Source organism: Barbus barbus, assembly GCF_936440315.1.
Source record: "Barbus barbus genome assembly, chromosome: 26".
Lineage (NCBI taxonomy): Eukaryota > Metazoa > Chordata > Actinopteri > Cypriniformes > Cyprinidae > Barbus > Barbus barbus.
The window spans coordinates 14,875,803-14,895,675 of NC_136754.1; the positions used below are offsets into that span (position 1 = coordinate 14,875,803).

The window sequence follows — 19,873 nt, forward strand, 5'->3', positions numbered from 1 at the left end:
ACTAAATATATTAGTTTACTTTTTTAAATTAGAAATCCAGTTTCCTCCTGCGACTCCAATAATGTGAGTTTCTATCATCTCAAGTAGTCAACCATCATCTGCCACATCTTTTTAAGGACACTTAGACAACCCCGAGCAGACCAGCCGAGTGCCTGTGTACATCCGCATACTGGATGTCAACGATAACCCCCCTATGCTGGCATCCTTCTATGAGACCTTCGTCTGTGAAAACGCCAAAGGCAGTCAGGTAAAGAGCATTTTAGTATACGTTTCCCATTTTATCTGCAACATTGTCAATTTCGATGTAAGATAAGGGGGAATAAGTCCACTTCTCCTGTTCGGCCGGCGGATGGATGTGTCGATTTAAAGCAGCGGCGTCTGTTAAACAGTGTGTGACCTCTACAGAACTCACACCTCCGGAGTGAGATAGAGATCAGTGATGAGTATTTCTCCTTCATGGATTAGACGGCAGAGCCTTTTTCTGTCAGGCTTGATGAGATTATGTGTCATGGTGGATGACAGGGGCTGTCACATATCACAGGCACTTCATAATAACTGTCCACCTCTCCTCCATTTCCTGACTCTTCTTGTATTCCTCGTTGTCCGTCATCACCCACCTCACTGACCCGCCCACCTCAGCTCCTGGCAGAATTGTTCAACCTGGTGTGTGCCATGGTTATTACTGGGTATAAAAAGACTGTTTATTAAGAACATACTTTTTATAGGGTAAATGCAATTAAAATATATATATAAATGAAAAGTTTAACTATTATCAAAACTATTTCTAAATAAATACAACAAAACATTTTCTTGCGACCTCACATGAAGTATTATGATAAAATGCATTATGAAGAATTGGACCTGTTCTGCAGGTTCTTAGAGCTAATATTAGCATCATGCTACATAAGACAATTTATGAGATTAATAGTACACTTTTACTCAGAACTCACTTTAAACTACCATCGAGTGTTTGTAATAACTTCCTTTTGCGATCACATGTGTATACATACACATACACTTTGGGCAGCCACGGTACATTATAAAAGTAGCCCAAAAAACGCAACCCATGGCTCTGTAATTTTTCCCGTGACTGTATTTTCAAAATAGCCCAATTGTGCCGGAAAACCGCGACCCTGGCAACACTGGTTCACTGTACCTTTATCACATATTATAAGATATACATATATCTCGTGCACTGTCGCTCTCTCTTCTCAATTCAATTCAATTCAATTCAATATTGCTTTATTGGCATGACTGTAAAAAATACAATATTGCCAAAGCTTGAAATATATGTGGAGAAATATAATAACAATGAAAATATCAAAATAATAGAATAAAAAACATTATAACAATATTAACTTAAATAAACAGTGTAACAAATAAGAATTTGTGTGAACATTTCATACAGTGTTTAACATATAAACACACACAGGCTGAGGGTCACTGTGGTGGACAGTAGGGAAACACACTGAGGTCAGACATAATACACATATTGCACACATTATGTATATTCACCTGCTGTCTCTCAGGCTGTGGCACGTCCACACGTATCTCGCAGCCAGTGCTGCTGTCTGTCCCTCTCCTAGTATAATCTTTATTTGTTCCTCTTCAGTCATGGCTGTAAAGTTCTTTTGTGAATTTGTTGATGTATATGTCTCTGATTGATTTAAATTGGTAACAGTGAAGTAGGAAGTGTGTCTCTGTCTCGATCTCTCCTGTCTCACAGTGAGCACATACTCTTTGCTCTCTGGGTACCAGCTCTTTCTGTGTCTGCCGGTCTCGATGGCTAGTCTGTGCTCACTGAGCCTGTACTTGGTCAGGATCTGTCTCTGCTTTGTGTCTCTAAAACTCTGGAGATATTCTTCTAATTCATAATTTAATTTTATAGTTCAATAGAGTTGTAATTTACTTTGTTTTTTGAAATTCTTGATCCCAATGTCCCAGATTTATATTTTTAGATTGTTTGATAATTTGATTTATTTTGATGTTTGGGTGAGAAGCAGTGCTGGTCTGAGACTGGTTAGTGTTAGTAGAGTTAGTCAGGTTAGTAAGTCTCAGAACCAGCTGACTGAGTGAACTCTTTTCTGGGTTCAGTTCTTGGGTTTGTAGTGCTTTAAAATGTAGCGATTCTGTGGGACTTGATTTTAGATGCATCCAGAATTTGATCTTTTTTGTATATTTATAATCAATGGGAAACGGCCTAATTCTGCCCTACATGCATTACTGGGTGTTCTCCTTTGTAATTTTAGAATCATTTTGCAGAATTCTGTGTGTAGAGCTTCTGTTGGATGCCTGTCCCATCTAGTGTAGCTCTGATTACTGAGTGGACCCCACACCTCACTTCCATACAATGATATGGGCTGAATCACACTATCAAAGATTTTACACTAAATTGGAAGCAGTATTTCAATGTTTTGGAATTTTTTCTTGATTGTGTATAGAGCTCTTCGAGCTTTATCTTTGAGAACATTCACTGCCATACTGAAACTCCCCGATGCAGTGATAATCAGGCCAAGGTAAGTGTACTGCATCGTATGTTCTAGGGCAGTGCTACCTAGACTGAACTGGTATCTTCTCTCTCTCTCTCTCTCTCTTGGACACACTCTCTCTCTCTCTCTTCACTTTCACTTTGACAGCCCTAATATATATTTATAAATGGAACATGTTTGAAATATTGAAGTATTAAAGTAGTATGAAGTTGTTTATAAATCTAACAGTTTAGTGAGGTTATCTACAAAGTATCTAAAAAATATCGCTTCGCGTCGGGCAGTTCTTTGCCTCCATGTCATGCATTAAAATCCTTTAATGCATGTCTAGCCGTTGTTTATCCTTTACATAAATTGCACAGTTTAGAAACAAGCATGCATGCTATCAACTACATCTGTCAAAATTATAACTATAAGTTTAGTTCAGTGAAAGCGTTCTGTTGCATTTTTTTTTCCTGAAAACGGCTAAAAGAACTTACATTGCTCTGTCATTTTTTGTTGTACAGATAAGAATAATACATCATTAAACAATTTGCGTCTCCTATTTAAGTATGTACAAGTAAAAGAGTTTCAAAACAGCAGATTTGCATGATGAAACTAAACAATTAGTAATTATTATGATGTTTATTAGCTATATTTAAGCGACGGCAGTGTGAGATAAGCCTGGGATTCTGGTTCTGTTCAGCAGTTATATTCTAACAGACTGCAGTAAAGCCCAGAGGAAAGGGAAGCCAGCCAGCAACACAAGAAATCTGGCCAGTACGTAAGCCTGGTAGAGAAAAAACACCAAGCACACAATGGATGATTACATTTTTGTCACAGCGTGTTTGCCAGTGCACCCTTGAGACATGCATTTTAAACTAAAATTGCCCTTGGTGACAACTAAAGATAACCATGAGCCTCTATCACTGAGCCAACATCTTTCCTCGCTGTAAACATGCTTATAGTGTTTACATGTAAACACTTGTAAGGTCTGAAAGATGACATTGTGAATGGGTCAAAATATGCAAGTAATAGGGTATGTGCATCCTGGTCAAGCTTGTGCATTTAAATGTTATTCATTATAACTTCACATAATTTGAGAATTAACTGGAGGCCTAACTGAATGGAAATGCAGAGCAAAAGCTAGCTAAAATGAGTTAGAAGACTGTAAAAAAAATAAACAAATAGATAAATAAATCTAACAGGGTGGAAATTGAAATTGAAAAAAAAAAAATCTATCATTGCTAATTACACAATATCCCTAGAAATCTCTTTTTTATTAGGGAAAAAGGTTAGGCATTAAAAAATGTTTGTTTTTGATATTAGAAGTTGACAAAAATGGCAACATTGTATTTTAGTTAAATAAGCTAGAATAATTAAACTTAAACTAGATTAATTAAACTAAAACTAATATGATTTTTGTTTTTAAGGCAAGACATCCCAGGTGAATAGGATAAATAAATAAATAAATACAAATATATCACCATACTTCCCCAGTGTACTGATTATATTAAGAATTGCAAACATTTTGGTAAGTTTTCTGAAATGTTGTTTAAATATGCAAACTAAGCATTATCTAGTTAAATATGCAGTAATTTGCATACATTTCTAGAACAAAATCTGAATTCATAAATAATGAATGAATGAATGAATAAAAGAATAAATGAAACACTTCATTTCATTATGTTTATAATATAATATGATAATCATGTTAATAGAATAGAATAGAATAATCATGTTAATACATTTATGATGAGGTCATTTTTATATGTTCCTATATTTTGTTAAATATGTGATTGTCAGCATGATTTGCTTCTTTGCACAGAAAATCCAGACGATAAGCGCAGTGGATCCAGATGACCCGGTTGGTGGACATCGCTTCTTGTTCTCTTTAGCACCAGAGAGCTCAGTGCGAGCAAACTTCTCAGTCCGAGATAATGGAGGTGGGTGCCCTCTCACATTGTCTGGCCTTCTAACTAGCTCACTGTCTCTCCTCATGACAACACAGACCAATCAAACAGGAGAAATCTTTAAGACACATGGCCTCTCCACGTCTAGCTGTTTAAACTGAGGCGGCTCATTCTGCAGTAGCCATAACTTTAGGTCAGTCTGGGCCCGCTGCGGTCTGCAGAGAGGCCAGATCTTTCGTTTCTTAATAAGTGCTCAACTCTCCACAGATAACACAGCCGGGATCTTCACACGAGGTACCGGATTTGGCCGAATGCACAAGAACACTCATCTAGTGGCTGTGGTGATCTCAGACGGACACATTCCCATGCAAAGCAGCACGGGCACGATCACAATTCGGGTGTGCACGTGCGACCGAGACGGCAACATGGAGATGTGCAACGCCGAGGCTCTAAGCAGCTCCGCAGGGCTCAGCACGGGGGCGCTGGTGGCCATCCTGCTCTGCATCCTCATCCTACTCTGTAAGTAGCCTTCAATTCTCTCCTTTGACTTTAACAATCAGATCACTTCTCCTACATCCATCTGTCTGATGGCCGCTTCCTCCATCTGTCTGTCTGCTGTGAATCCAACTGTTCATCTTTCGAGCCCTTTGTTAGTGAGACTTTTCAGTTCATTTTCCCACCTGTCTTCCTGTCAGTTAGCGCTTTTGTCTGCCCTGCCATTTGATTAATTACAATTCCAGTGGTCTGAAGTGTGTACGCCTGATCTGCATGTAAAATAATTTGCAATTATGTGGGAGAAAAAGGAAAGTAAAGAAAAACAATTTCTGACATGCTCAGATGGCTGAACTGATAAAACTCACTTGTTGGTTATTTAATCAGGAAATTGGGTAACTAGGGCTAGATTTCAATTAAACTCAGTCCAACCTTGGTTTAATTCAACAAAAAAAGGAATATCGCATTTGAGTTTTAGACTTGATTTTAATTGAAACACTTGTGTCTTCAAACAACTAAGATGCTTTTGTAATTGATTGATTCATTATGGATTTTTTTTTTTGAAAATGCATTAGAACTGCATGAGGAAAACTTGCTTATTTGAGTTCTGAAAACTGTTAACATCAGCTAGATCTCACCTGTGAACTGCGCGCAGTGGCTCTCTTAACGACCTGACACTTACATTAGGTGTCACCCACAGGGTGAAAGAATGCATCATGTATGAAACTCTTCCTGCTGCACTACAGTGAAAGTTCACTGATAAAAGCAACTAAATGGCACTAAGGGGGGGTTACTAAAAACAAATTGCGGCCCACTGAAAGTGTGGTTTATTTGCACACGCTGTCTGAATCACTTCTTCAAAATGCCAAAAGCATACTTCACTACACAGCACATCTGGATATATGGCCGTTTATAATGCTCTTCTTCATCATTTGATGAATATCTGCTATAACGATCAGTAACAAATTACATTTCATTTACCACCTGCTATCTCTGGGTGGTTTATCTAACGCTATTTAGCAGCACTGAGTTATATATAAATATATATATATATATTTAAAGTCTGCATATTTCAGTGTAGTGTCATATTTCCAGCTGAAACGAATATTGTAAAGAGGGCATGGTTTTATTTTTGCGCTCCTCCTCTCTGTATCTCACTTATAGCAACTTGATTTCATGCGGATATATATATATTTATATATATATCCAGCACAGTGCTGGAAATGGGTGGCAGTTCAACGAGCTCGGCCTGCTTTACTGCAGAGCGTCGCATCACATGACAGCAGCTGTATGTGACAAAGGAAGTTGTATGTGTAATTATATATGCATAATAAGTATACACAGTACACACATATATAGTTTGTAAACAAACTTTTACTTAGATTTTTTTTTCTGTCAAATAAAAACTACTGTATGGGAATATGTTACCATTCAAAAGTTTAGTAAGTAAGATTTTTTGATGTTTTCTATTACATTCACCATGTCTGCATTTATTTGATCAAAAATTCAGTAAAAACTGTAATATTGTGAAATATTATTACAATTTAAAATAACAGTTATTTTAATATATTTTAAAATGTCATTTATTCCTGTGATGGAAAAGCTGAATTTTTAGCAGCATTTACTCTGGGTTTTAGTGTCACATGATCCATCAGAAATAATTCCAATACGCTGATTAGCTTCTCAAGAAACATGCATTATTATCAATATTGAAAACAGTTGTGCTGTTTAATATTTTTGTGGAAACCTTTTGTCATAATTCATTGATAAATACAAAGTTCAGAACTGCATTTATTTGAATATTTTGTGACATTATAAATGTACTGTCACTTTTTATAAATTAATATGTGTCCTTGCTGAACAAAAAAAATTAAATAAAATCTTACTGACCCAAAACCTTTGACACATTTATGAGTATAAATAGCATTTGCAAGGGTTTTTCATTCTGGTGCATCACTTGTAATTCAATTTTCCCATCTCTCATTCTGTAGCGACCGTGGTGTTGTTTGCTGCCCTGAAACGTCAGAAGAAGAAAGAGCCCCTGATCATCTCCAAGGAGGATGTGAGGGACAATGTGGTCAGCTACAACGACGAGGGCGGCGGCGAGGAGGACACGCAAGCCTTCGACATCGGAGCGCTTCGGCATCCCGAAGTGATGGAGGAGAACAAACTGCGGCGGGACATCCTGCCCTCCGAGTCCCTCTACCCTCCGCCGCCACTCAGAAGAACCATGGTGCCGTCCCGAGAGAACGCAGACGTGCGGGACTTTATCAACCAGCGCGTGCAGGAAAACGACGGCAACCCCACGGCTCCCCCTTACGACTCGCTGGCCACCTACGCATACGAAGGTAACGGATCGGTGGCAGAGTCGCTCAGTTCGCTGGGGTCTGTGTCCTCAGAAGGGGAGCAGGACTATAACTACCTCAGCGAGTGGGGGCCACGCTTCAGGAAGCTAGCAGACATGTACGGTGGCGAGGATAGCGACTGGGACTCCTAACGGACATACTGTGGAGCGAGACTCATTTGCTGATCTGCCTCTACATGAAGACTGGATTGGCAGAATGAGGCAGCCTAATTTCTTTTACAAAGTGCCCTTTTATCCTTCTCTTTGTCCTAAAATCAGGCAGCCGGATTCCCTGTCCTGATTGGCTGACGAACTTCACGCTCTGGCGAGGAGGACGTATCTGTGTGCTGACTTCTCATCAGAAAGAGCATCTGCGGTGACATCTTCCTGCATAATCCCAGATTGTTCTGGAGTTTTTCATATCCGTAACCATCGCTGAAAACGTTCCTTTGCCAAGTTGAGCATCTAATGCAGAAGCGCTCTTCATGTCCTACTGCAAAGAACAGTTTATCAGTTAACTGTGAGCCTGTGAAACACTTGAAGTGACACTCGAGCAGGTCATTGACTAAAAAAAAGGCCAAGGCCGAGGACTTTATGAAAGTAATGAAACCACCGCCAGACTCGAGCCTCTGAATTCACCATCAGACCTCAACGTGTAGCGGGGCAGCTCAGAATCAAACAGTTCAAGATCATAGGAGATGTCTAATAACATGGAGGAATTGTCAAACCCTTACTATTAACCATTTGCATAATTTTACTAATCTACTTACACACTCAAGAAAAGATGCGTTGTCTGTAACCCGAATCAAGACGGATTGTATGAAGCCCATCTAGAAAATGGGTCAGAAGATGTTTCACGGTTGGCACTGGTTTTCATCATCCACATGAAAAAAAAAAAAACCAAGAAGCTTACAATTATCTGCTATGTCATTGGACCTAAATGTGTTTTGCTTCCTTTAGCAGTCTGACAAACATTTAGTTGCATTCAGAACTGCTTAGTATGACTTTCAGACTTTCACACGGTCCCTTAATGACGTGCTGCAAATTTTACATTCCATACTATTACTTTTAATCACTGTATGTGAGTCTTTTCATTCAGATGAGACCTTGACATGAACCGCTATAGAGTCGAACCAGCCGAAAGAGAATGAAGCGTTAATATCCATACATAGAATTACAGCTTCGTGGACCAAGAGATCGAAAGCAAAATTGTTCATTAATCACAGTTTGAAGCTGCAATTCTCACCTTTCCTCTGACAAACTTCTGCTTTTAATAGCGAGCATCAAATAACCAGGGAAGTAATAAAAGCTCAACTGATTTATTCCTCGGCTGAATGTTACCCACAACAGTATTGTATTGAGGTGTGAGTCAAATCTTAAAGTAAATCACTGCAATGATTGCATACTCTCTTCAAACCACAAAATGAGTCTGAGATTGCCTTCACCTCTTCAGTTAGGAGGGAGAGGGGGGCAGCTCTGAACGGCACTCCAGCTGGTAAATATGTGTGTTTTTAGAAGCAGAATTTCCATTCTTTGTCATTGATATGCTGTAAATAGAAAAAATGAAGAAAATGATGGTAACTCATGCTGTAAAAACGTGGTTTAATAAACAGTGCTTTGTACCAGTGGCTTGGGAAAGTAGATTGTGTCCATGTACTACTTTGCTTTATATCTTGTGAAATTTTGTACCAAATATTTATATACCACAATGATGACTAAATATTCTTGAAATATGTACATTCAGTATTATTGTTTCCGTGTTTTCAAAGTGTTAAACTGTAAATGTGAGCTGGTTGCAGTTCATTTGATGATGTGCAAATGGAATCAGACTTTCATTAAAATAAATGTTCTCTTTTAAAGAAAACCTGAGCAATTCTTTGCACGCCCAGAAACACTTATAAATGCATTACGTTAAGCTTTTGACTTATCAGAAGCAATTTGTATTTATTTATTTATTTTGCAAATGACTGTTGGGCTGTTGCCCATTTTCCAAGCAAAGATAAGTTCAATCATAGAACCTAAAATAAATGTATTTAATATTTATTTAAATGTAATCATTTTTCATACATATATGAAATATGTTTTACATATGTATGTGTCTGTGTAAAAATACAAAAAAATATTTAAAAAATAATAAGAATAATATATAAACATATCTATGATATACTGTATATTTATACTGTATTTTATTTTATTTAATCCGAAATATTTTTTCTACATATATGATAGGATGTATCTAATAGTATTACTTCCTTTGATTCTCAATATATATGCATGACTTTAACATGATTCTTAGAGGCCAAATGTCATGATCGTTATCGGAAAATTTCCAGTGTCTGTCCCAGATCGTCAGCTCATTAGGCCAATCTATAATGAAGATCTCAAAGCTCACGACTGGATTTGGAGGGAGAGGAAACAGTATTCATTTTAAATTGATTGGGGATCAGCAGTTGTGAGGCAGATGATGACATTTCAAACAATGCCCATGTTAACTCAATCACCCTGCCATCAGAGCTCTCTGCAAATATGTACCTAGACACTAGTCTCATCTGGTTTTTCTGTGTGTCTGTACAAGGCCATTAAGGGCTTAAATATAAAGCAGCACTCCAGGATTCAGGTGCAGTAACCTCATTTAGAAGGGTCAGTATGCATGTATTGGAAAGAAGATGGAAATATTGTGCTCCAGCAGAAGTGCTTTTGCTTCTAAGAGAAACTGTTTGAGGTTTATGTAGACTACTATTCAAAAAGCAGACAAATGGATACATTTGAAAACTATACAAGGCATTGTTATTTTAAAGGAATAGTTAATTATCAATTAAACAACAAAAAAAAGGATTTACAAACCAACATGTCAATTCAAACCCATATACTGTTAAATATGCACACATACAAAAAGGTTTTTCTTTGTATATGAAAAAAAAAAGATGAGGGGAACACTTCTATGGTTACCCTGCTATCATTTTATAAAAAATGGTGCTATATAGCACTAAAAGTTGTTCTTTGGCTCATAATTATAGGGGAACCACTTTTGGTGCTGTATAGCACCAAATCTTGGTGCTTCAGTGGTTCTTCAGCGGTTCTTCAGTGGTTCTTTGGCATGACTGAGGGGCTATAAAGCACCGCTACCATATACAGAGCCTGTGCTTCTGTATGATTCTTTAGCAGTTCTTCAGCACCATTGCCATACAAAGAACCTGTTAAGCCCCTTTAAAGGTTCTTTACGAGCCAAAGAACCACTGTTGGTGCTGTTTAGCACCATTTTTGTTGAAGAAATACAATTGAATATGGCATTGGAATACTCGCACTTTATTTGACATCTTGTGGACTGTTGAAAAAAAACCACCTACCCACTACAATGATAACGCTTGGAAGAGCCAGGACAATTTTTAATATAACTCCGATTGGATTCGTCTGAAAGAAGAAAGTCATATACACCTAGGATGCCTCGAGGGTTTGTAAACCACAGCTAATTTTCTTTTTTGGGTGAACTAATTCTTTAAATGAGCCTGTAGTTGGCTGGTCTTAGCTGATTTAAGCTGTAAGTAGCTGATTTTAACTGGCCCTCAAGCCTAGCTAAAGGAGTGGTCAAAACCCTTGTACAACCAGCCCGAAAAGCAGCTCTGACCAGGCTGAAAGACCAGCTAAAACCAGCCAACCGGTTTCAGCTAGTTTTTTAGCAGGGAATGGGTGAACTTTGTTTAACAATACGTGCTCAGTCATCAGTATAATGTATAATGAAAGAGCCTGAACAAAACTTAAAGAGCTTTTACCTGATAGGCATAAAACATGAAGTTTTGCTGCACTAACATGTTGCAAACTCCCTCTAGACTTGAGTTCATTACAAGCGTATATCTCGAATCAAATACAGCTGGTAATCATAGGATAAGCCCCGAAGACAAGATTACATGAACTACGCAGTAATGAAAGCAAGGGCGGCACAAAGCAGAAGAAAAAAGTACACTCAAGTGTGTTTTAATCTCTGTAACGTTAAGCCGACTAAAGGTTAACTGTGCTTGAGGCCGGCGCTGGATGTATGCTGGGGATCCGTCGCTCTCACGGCTGACTCCGAGAAGGAGCCGGCTGAATCAAGGGCAGTCAACATGTCACCGCAGCAGTGCGGCTGCTGAGGGTTGTAACTCATCATGGCCGAGGCTTAAAACGCTGCGTCGCTTCCCATTAGCCTCGCCTGTCTCTTTAGCCTTAATCTTTAATGGGCATGTCATGTAAGGGGAAATGCTAAACACCAATCTACCTCATCTTGGGCTTTGATTTCCTTCTCTTTCTACCCAACGCTTCCATGAGGTGCCGTTGCCATCATCATCATTGACAGGCGAAGTTTTCATTGTTATTCACAAAACCATGTAAAATTTGTCAGATTAAACTTTACTCCAGAGAGTTCTAAAGCACCGTTCCCACTTTCTTTTGTGCCAAAAATGATGTTTATATTCAATCTGTCAAGCTGCAAATGTTGTGAAGTGCACTGAAAGGTCTGTTGTCTGTGTTATCTAAGAGCTCCTGATGTTGTTTTGAATGCGTTGTGTCATGGCCTATTTTCCAGTCATTCACCGAATGAGTCTCATTCACTTGTACACTCATTTTGGTTACTTGTTGTAGTTCTGACTCATTTAACAAGCAATAGGCTGTTTATTTGCCATACAAAAGACATTTAGCTATGGCTCAAAATAATCTCCCGAACAGCATGTTTAGTGATACGTACACCATCGTTCAACAGTTTAAGCAACAGTGACTGTTACAATTTTACGTAGACATCATTAGACTCTGATACAGTGAGTGCTTTTGATGGATTATTCTAATTAATATGGACTCTTGCGCTTTTCTTGGAATGGTACTGATGGGAAGTCTCTCATCCCAGAGTCCAATACATCTTGTGTTTCAAAAGTGTCCAAACTTTCTGAACTTCTCAGTCTAATACAGGCCTACATTGATTAAAATAAACTCCTTTGAGTCTCTGAAGTAAAAAATCTTGTCAGCATTAATGCAACATGATCTTTATCACCCACAGTATCCTTTTCTTTTTTACATAAAACTGATTAAATTAAAAGCTAGTGGGAGAAAACTGTACAGTATGTGACTCTGATGAATTGGTAAAAATTAAACCATTTAGAAAATGTATAATGAAAATATGACAGCTGTTGCCAGTGGTGGATAAAGTCATTTTATTTAAGTGCCTTTTTCAGGTCGCCTTTCCTTTATTACAGCATTTTCACTTTGGGAAAACTTCATTCCAAAATGTAATATCTTACTTTTGACTCATTTTGACTACATTTCTTGTTCTTTTGAACTAAAGCTCCAAGACAGGATAGCAATGTCTGATGTGAGCTGATTCTTTTAGACAAATCTATTAAATTGGTTCACAAATTGAGGTAGACGATTCATTTGCAAACTCATCGAATTACATCTGTTCTCTGTCAACAACTGATTCAGTGATCTGGATGAAGCGAGTCTCTAGTTAACCATTCTAACTTGAGGGTGCAGAGGATTTGGCTTATGGCACAAAAAGACACTAATGCTGAATTTAAGTGAATTTAAGTTGTTGTAAATTAAATTCATATTTTCATTGTAACATGACTAAGTTATATGTGGACTAAATCTGCTGTTAAGGGCAAACAACTTTGAAATTCTTGAATGTTGACAACTACAGTAGTTTTCTAGTAATTTTTCCATTCATTTATAAAAAATTATAATAATGTCAGATCCTATCCTATGTGTGTGTGTCTAGGACATTAGACTCCTCTCTCCTTAGGTATTTTGCAACCCAGTCTCACAGGAAAACCTATTTAACGAGGAAGCGATTTCATGTGAATTTTTACGATCTGAAGTTCTTTTTAAAAAATACCCATGAAGGTCCACCCCTAAACATAACCGTCAATGTGTTATGAGAAATTAATATGAATGAGGTTGAATTAGCCACCAGTTTGACCAAAACGCTAACAAATTAAGAATTGGCATGAAAATGTGTAAAAATAAAGTCCATAAAAATATCTGACCAATGTACTATGACAGAATTTCCACATTGATCTTCTGCAAGTGTTGTTGTTGGTTTTTATGTACTCATATTTTGAATCATGTATTGCACCATGTTGTGTTTAAGGTTGAGGGAAATATCTGTAAACTTAACAGAAAATGTACTGGTAACGGATAACATTATCCGTTTTTCTACAGATATACATATACTGGAGAGATTATTTATTAGGGTTTATCTGTACTTTTTGTGTACTTCATCTGCCACTGTGATTTGCAAACCAAAAGTCCTAGTACCAGACAATACTGTGGCATTAGACAATTCACAGAGCCTTCTATTTTTGTCCTTTCACCCTGCGTATGTTGGTACATGACAGGTATTTGGTAATCACTGTCTGCCCATCAGAACAACACAGGGCGTTGAAGAGTGAGTGGTATGGAAGACAGCCTATGTCAAAAAGGCCAGCAAAAATTCATTAGAGCTTGAAATATCGAACCTGTAAGGCACCAAGTAACAATCTCCCACCGGGTTTCATGTCTAGTTTTTCATGTCTGTAGTGAATGTGAAGCCATGCACAGAGGATCCAAATCTGTAAGGACACCCCCTGTATATGCACAGAAGGAATCGCAGTGCTTCTCTTTTGAACTTCTGAACCTTTGCAGCCACATTAGGCAAACGCTGTTTCCTGCTAGAAAGGACATGAAGGTTCGCTTCAAAACAACGTACATCTAAGGTGCTAACATCTCTCTCCAATGGGCCGGAAAATGCAGCCTTTACCGCACACCGGTGGAAAGAAGGAACATTTATTGGCCACACAATGTCCGTCAGCACGGACCAATTCACGAAAGCAAAGACGTCATTAAATTTTTACCCCAAGTTCCCATTTTCCCACAGCTTAGCGCTCACCTGCCTCCAAAAAGCACAGCTATTGCTTTGTCATCAGATGGTGGATTATCGGCAGAATTGTGAAGCTGTTGTCAAATTGAGATTTTCTAATATGCCTCCATCTGCCAAGTCTATGACTTTATGTTTACTCGGAGGGGGGAATGGAGGGGTCCGGAGGAGAAGAAATGAAAGATCATCGGGTCTGCCGCATCTCATCCGCTTCTCTACATTTCATTTCACCCTCAGTATTCATTTTCCTGCCCCTAAAATGATCAGAATAATTCATGTGCTCCAGCATTGCCTGTAGAATGTGATTTTCACCTCTCGGCCCTCTCAGCTGAACAACCCCATAGAGGCTTTGGACTTTGAGATCACTCGGATCCAGCATAGATGATGCCCATATCTATAATTCAATGGACAGGAAAAAAGGGATGAGTACAGATCACAGACTACTTAGAAGACATACGGTAGTGTGGAATCTCCCTCGTGTCCACAAGATTGGACCCACATTCCGATGGGGGCATCTAAAAGCAAAGTCCATTAGCAGGAACCCTTTCTTTAAAATATTCCTGCCCTCTGAAATGTTTGTTTTGGCCCTTTTAACTGAACTTTTAGTTTTAGTCTATTTTAGGGTCTTGCTCGTTCCTGTTTTTTTTCAAATGTAAGTGTATTTGCGTTCTCAGTTCAATCGCCCAGATGTCACTGAATCCACTTTAGTTGCTAACACATGGCAATATGAAAATGGTTCCATTTTCATCTCAGATGCACTTAGCTTTACCAAGTTTAAAACTCCTGTGTCCTAAACAGACTTTTTGCTCAGAAATGGGAGACATAAAAATTGCACTAGTTCAAACAGGATTACAGACCTTTTCATGTGGAGTGCTAGTCCTTTCAAGTTCGATCACAAGTGGCCATTAGGTCTTCTTGCATAGCTTCCTTCTCAAGCACTTCATTGATTTAGCTCAAGGGCCTCTCTTAACCAGTCCAGTTACCTATTAATAATCCCTGTTGCGAACGAAGAACGACACAAGCGCTTCTGTAGAGTATCAACGCATTGTAAAGACCTTATATGACAGATAGAATTAAATACTGTGCCATGTGGGTACTGCCAATCATCTCTGCCCTTGAAATAGAAATAAATACAGTTTACTGAAAAAGAGATGCCTTGATACAACAACAACTGCAGCTCTTCATTGTGGATCTGAAGCGAGATTGAGTCATTGATACGATCTATATGATCTATGTTTTTAACAAACCAATTTTCTTCACTTTGCAACCGCATGATGCATATAATTGCATAAATTATGCAAAAATTGCATAAAATGGCAATAGAATGGTTAATAATGAAGCAGAATGAACCAGTAAAAGCTTTTCTTGGTCACAGTACATCCTCTAGTCAATGTAATCTCATTTTCTGGCACGATTCACCATGCAGCACATTGGTGCTCTGAAGAATTGCTCTCAGAAAAGCATTTTATTGACTTTCTACTAATTTTAGAGTCATACATTTGTATGTAATGATTAACGGCTTGAAAGTGTTTGCAATAGATACATCATTGTGCATTAACGGAGAAGTGGATGCAGCTATTTGTATTTGTAATTAACTATCTACCTTTTCACAATTTATAAAGTCAAAGTTAAAAAACTGCTATATTTTGGGCGTTGAAATAGAAATAGAATAGAAATCACTCACTATACACAATTATATTAATAATAACCCCAGGGAAAGATACCTAAACAGGGCCCTCCAAACATTTTTATTTTATTTTATTTTTGATGATAGTAATGAGTAATGAGGTCTATTTCTAATTTCTTTTACTTACCATTCCAGGCAGTTTGAGTTTCTCACATTTAGATCTACGGTTCATTTTGAGTGTCAGTGATCTAATCACTGGCACTCTCCACGCTCACCTTCATTCATGATTATTTCAAATATTGAGGGCCCTCTAAATCATCCATGGTACTTCAGCCACTTCTGCTTTGTTCTGGAGGATAGGTGTTCCTTCTCATCTTCTCCACACCACTCATTCTCAGAGGCTCTAAGACACTCTCAGACATGGGGCCGACGGCTCCTCCCGCATCACTTCAAATGAGGCCACCATTCTTTGTCTTAAGGGCTTTTAAGAAAGAGAGCGCATTTTGCTTTGTGTTCAATGAGTGCAGAATAAAATTTATTGTTTCAAGGGTTAAGTCACATGGGGTGACTATTCTCTAAATCATTATCTACATTTTTTTTTTCATCTGTGTTTGTCAAATTTAATAATATATCAGTTTTAAAAAAAAATGCTTATAGTTGACAGCAATGACATGGAGGAAGCCTAATAAAGTAGTCTGCTTCATGTGCGTATCACATCCCATCGGGAAAGGCCATAAGTGGAAAATACATTGAAATTGGCTGCCATAAAGCACGGCTGTCCCACTTTCTTGGGCACATTGTGTTAGGCTCAACATTTGAATTTTCAACTCTCGAAAGACACACACCTCATTAGGCATGCTGTGATGCCAAGAAAAGGAATGAATGGAATAAGTCCGCTAATACATGAAAACTCCCCTGATAAAACATCACCATTAGATAGCTTACAAAAATATTTTATTTTAGAGGACTTGTATGATTATTTAAGCGAGCAACCAGAAGCGCATTCTCACTGTTGAGCTCTGCTATTTTTATATTGATCATTTTATTCTGGAGAACATATACATCTATCTAAACAGGCTGGACAGACGGGCAGCTGCTTCTATATGCTGTTAACCTTATCTGGAGCAAAAAAGAAAAAAACAGATTTTCTGTTTCAGAGTAGTCCTATATCATAAATCCAGGGTAAATGATAAAATCCCAGGTGTTTTGATGAGCTGATGGACTGTTAAAAGACAGCAAAAGCCCTGAAGGGAAATCAGGCTTAAATCAACTTTAGCTGCCTCAAGTTACAGTAAATCACGGACAATTCATGAAACTGTCCAGCAATGAGACATCAAAAAGAGCAGCATGCCATGTCTGTAGTTGTGGAATACGTTGAAACACTGTTTCCAACTAAACACATGGGTAAAAAAATGCATCATATCAGTGATATGTTCAGTTGTATTTATGTCAGACAAGTCTGCTTGTTTTATGTCAGCATGTGGATAGTGCATGAACCAGGCATGTGATCAGCTAAAGACAAAAAGGACAGCATTTTCTTTTTTGAATTCAGTTTGATATGTTTCTATAATAATAATATATTTTTTTATTCAATTATAAAAATTTAAATAAATCAATAAATAAATACAATAAATTAAATAAAATATTTTATGTTCCCTTCCAGGAACTTCGAGCTACGTCCGAAGACGCTATGGGAACGCCATCAGCGTAACCGGTGCTCTGAATATTTTATACAACAGTCTAATGGATGGGCGAGGCGTCACGGGTGGGGTGACGTCACGACCAGGAAGTATATAAGCACGTGCGGCGGAGCCGGCATCAGCTTTCTGTCATTCAGCAAGCGCTCTGTGTATTGTCAGTCTGATTTGTGTCTTGTGAGTCTTATTTGGTGTTGTCTGTCTTAGAAACCCAAGAGAGTATGCCTAAAGCCAAGGCAAAGACTAGGGGCGATCCCAGATCGCGTTTCAGGTTGTGTGTTAGTCCCTGCCCTCGTTACATCACGAGTGGGGACACACACAACCTGTGCGTGGTCTGTTTGGGTGCGGAGCATGCGGCGTTGGCTCTCGAGGGAGCCGATTGCCCGCACTGTGAGCGGCTCCCGCTGCGCACACTCCGCACCCGGAAGGCTCTCTTTGAGAAGGGAGCCTTCGCGAGCCTCCCACGCGGTGCTGGCCCCGCTGCTGCCGAGGCAGAGCGGCTGATACACTCGTGGGGCTCGCAGGCTGATCTGGCTGGCGGGAGTGAGACGGGCATGTCTCTATCTCCTCCCGTATCCGCCAGATCTGGTGTCCCGTCTCTCGGGGAAGCGGTTACTTCCCCCAGAGATGAGGACTCAGCGCTTCGTCTATCTTCCTCCGAGGAGGTTGATGTGATGAGCGTTGAAGGGGTTGCGCCGCCTCTCTCGCCCCAATATGAGGAGCTTTTAGAGGTGGTAACTCGGGCAGCGGCCAAGCTTGACATCAGTTGGCCCCCCGAGAAAACAGCTGTGCCGCAGTCCAGCCTGCTGGACGAGCGTTTCCTGCGCTCGCGGCCGCCACCTCTACGCAGGAGCCTTCCTTTTTTCCCCGATCTCCACACCGAGGTGTCGAGATCCTGGGCGAAACCGTATACATCCCGCCCTTTCGTTCCCGCGTCAGATTACTACGGTAATGTGCGGGAATTGGACGGGCGTGGATACAGGGCGATGCCCCGGATTGAGCAGACGCTTGCGGGCTATCTGTCTCCTTCCACGGCGTCGTCCTTGAAGGCTCCTACCTTGCCCACTAGGCCTCTGCGCACCACATCATCCCTAGTGGGCAAGGGGTATGCGGCAGCAGGACAGGCTGGTGCGTGTCTGCACACGATGGCTGTGTTGCAGGCGTACCAGGCCGAACTGCTGAAGGAGTTAGATGAGTTCGGGGATATCAGAGCCGACGATATCTCAGAGCTCAGGAGAACCGCCGACTTGTCTCTCCGCGCCACCAAGGAGTCGGCCCGTGCAATCGGCCGCTCCATGGCAGCTATGGTGGCAGCGGAGAGGCATTTGTGGCTGACCCTGTCCGACATCAAGGAGAAGGACAGGGTCTGCCTCCTCGACGCCCCGCTTCAGCCTTCTGGCCTGTTCGGCGACGCTGTGAGCACCGTCGTCGACAGGTTTCAGGAGGCCCGCAGGCAAGCGGAGGCGTTTCGGCGGTTCCTTCCCCGCCGCTCTCTAACTCTGGAGGCTGCTGGGCGGGAGCAGCCTCCTCCGCATACCAGCTCCTCGCACAGGGCTGCGCAGAAAGAGAGCGTCGCCTCTCGTGCTCCCCCGAGACGGAGCCGAGGGCAGCGGCGCTCCGCGCCGGGGACTTCAAGGCCCAAGACAGACCTGAGGGATGTCTTGGCGGCCAAGAGGTCCGCGGCAAGGAAGTCCTGATGGGCGAGCCCCAGGACTTCGGAGGACGACCCCTACTGGGGTGGAGCGGCTCACACCGCGGCTCACGGTGACCGTCTCCCCTCGGTGCCCTCCGGGGATTTGTCTGCCAACCCTGCAGTTCCAGGGCACAGCAGGTCCCAGCGAGCGTTATTCTCAGGTTCTACCGCCTGTGATTTCAGCGGGCCTGAGAGACTCGCCTCAGCCGCCAGATTACGCGTCTCCTGTCGGTGCGCCGCAGCAAGACAGCGGTCTGGCCGCTTCTCTAACACCAGAGGTCAGTCTCGAGAGACTGATTCCCTTAGTAGATCGTTTGGCAGCCTGGCAACGGCTGCCGAACGTGTCTCTCTGGGTCCTGCGGACAGTACAGGCTGGCTATTCCATCCAGTTCGATGGGCCACCCCCACGGTTCAACGGGGTCTGTGTGACTACGGTCCGCCCCGAGCAGGCTCTGGTCCTGGAACAGGAAGTCAACACTTTGCTGAAAAAGGAAGCCATAGAGTTGGTTCCACCTCACGAAGTGTACACCGGCTTCTACAGCCGATACTTCATTGTTCCGAAGAGGGACGGAGGGCTGAGGCCCATACTGGACTTGCGTCTCTTGAACCTCTCAGTCAGATCGCTGAAGTTCAGGATGCTGACGGTCAAGCAGATCGTATCTCAAATCAGGTCCGAGGACTGGTTTGTCATGATAGACCTCAAAGACGCCTATTTCCATGTGTCCATCCTTCCCTCTCACAGGAAGTTCCTGAGGTTCGCTTTCG

At 40.7% G+C, this 19,873-nt stretch overlaps 1 protein-coding gene across 1 annotated transcript in view; it reads left to right on the plus strand.

Moving 5' to 3' along the window:
- LOC306846277 (cadherin-6-like) overlaps positions 1 to 9,070 on the plus strand; it is a 30,165-nt gene extending 21,095 nt beyond the window's left edge. The window contains exons 9-12 of the mRNA XM_079379534.1: positions 117 to 247; positions 4,294 to 4,411; positions 4,646 to 4,897; positions 6,862 to 9,070. Of these exons, the coding sequence (XP_079235660.1) occupies positions 117 to 247; positions 4,294 to 4,411; positions 4,646 to 4,897; positions 6,862 to 7,367 (1,007 nt within the window). The 3' untranslated portion in view covers positions 7,368 to 9,070. The remainder of the gene's footprint in view (positions 1 to 116; positions 248 to 4,293; positions 4,412 to 4,645; positions 4,898 to 6,861) is intronic.
- Positions 9,071 to 19,873: the final 10,803 nt, after the last annotated feature.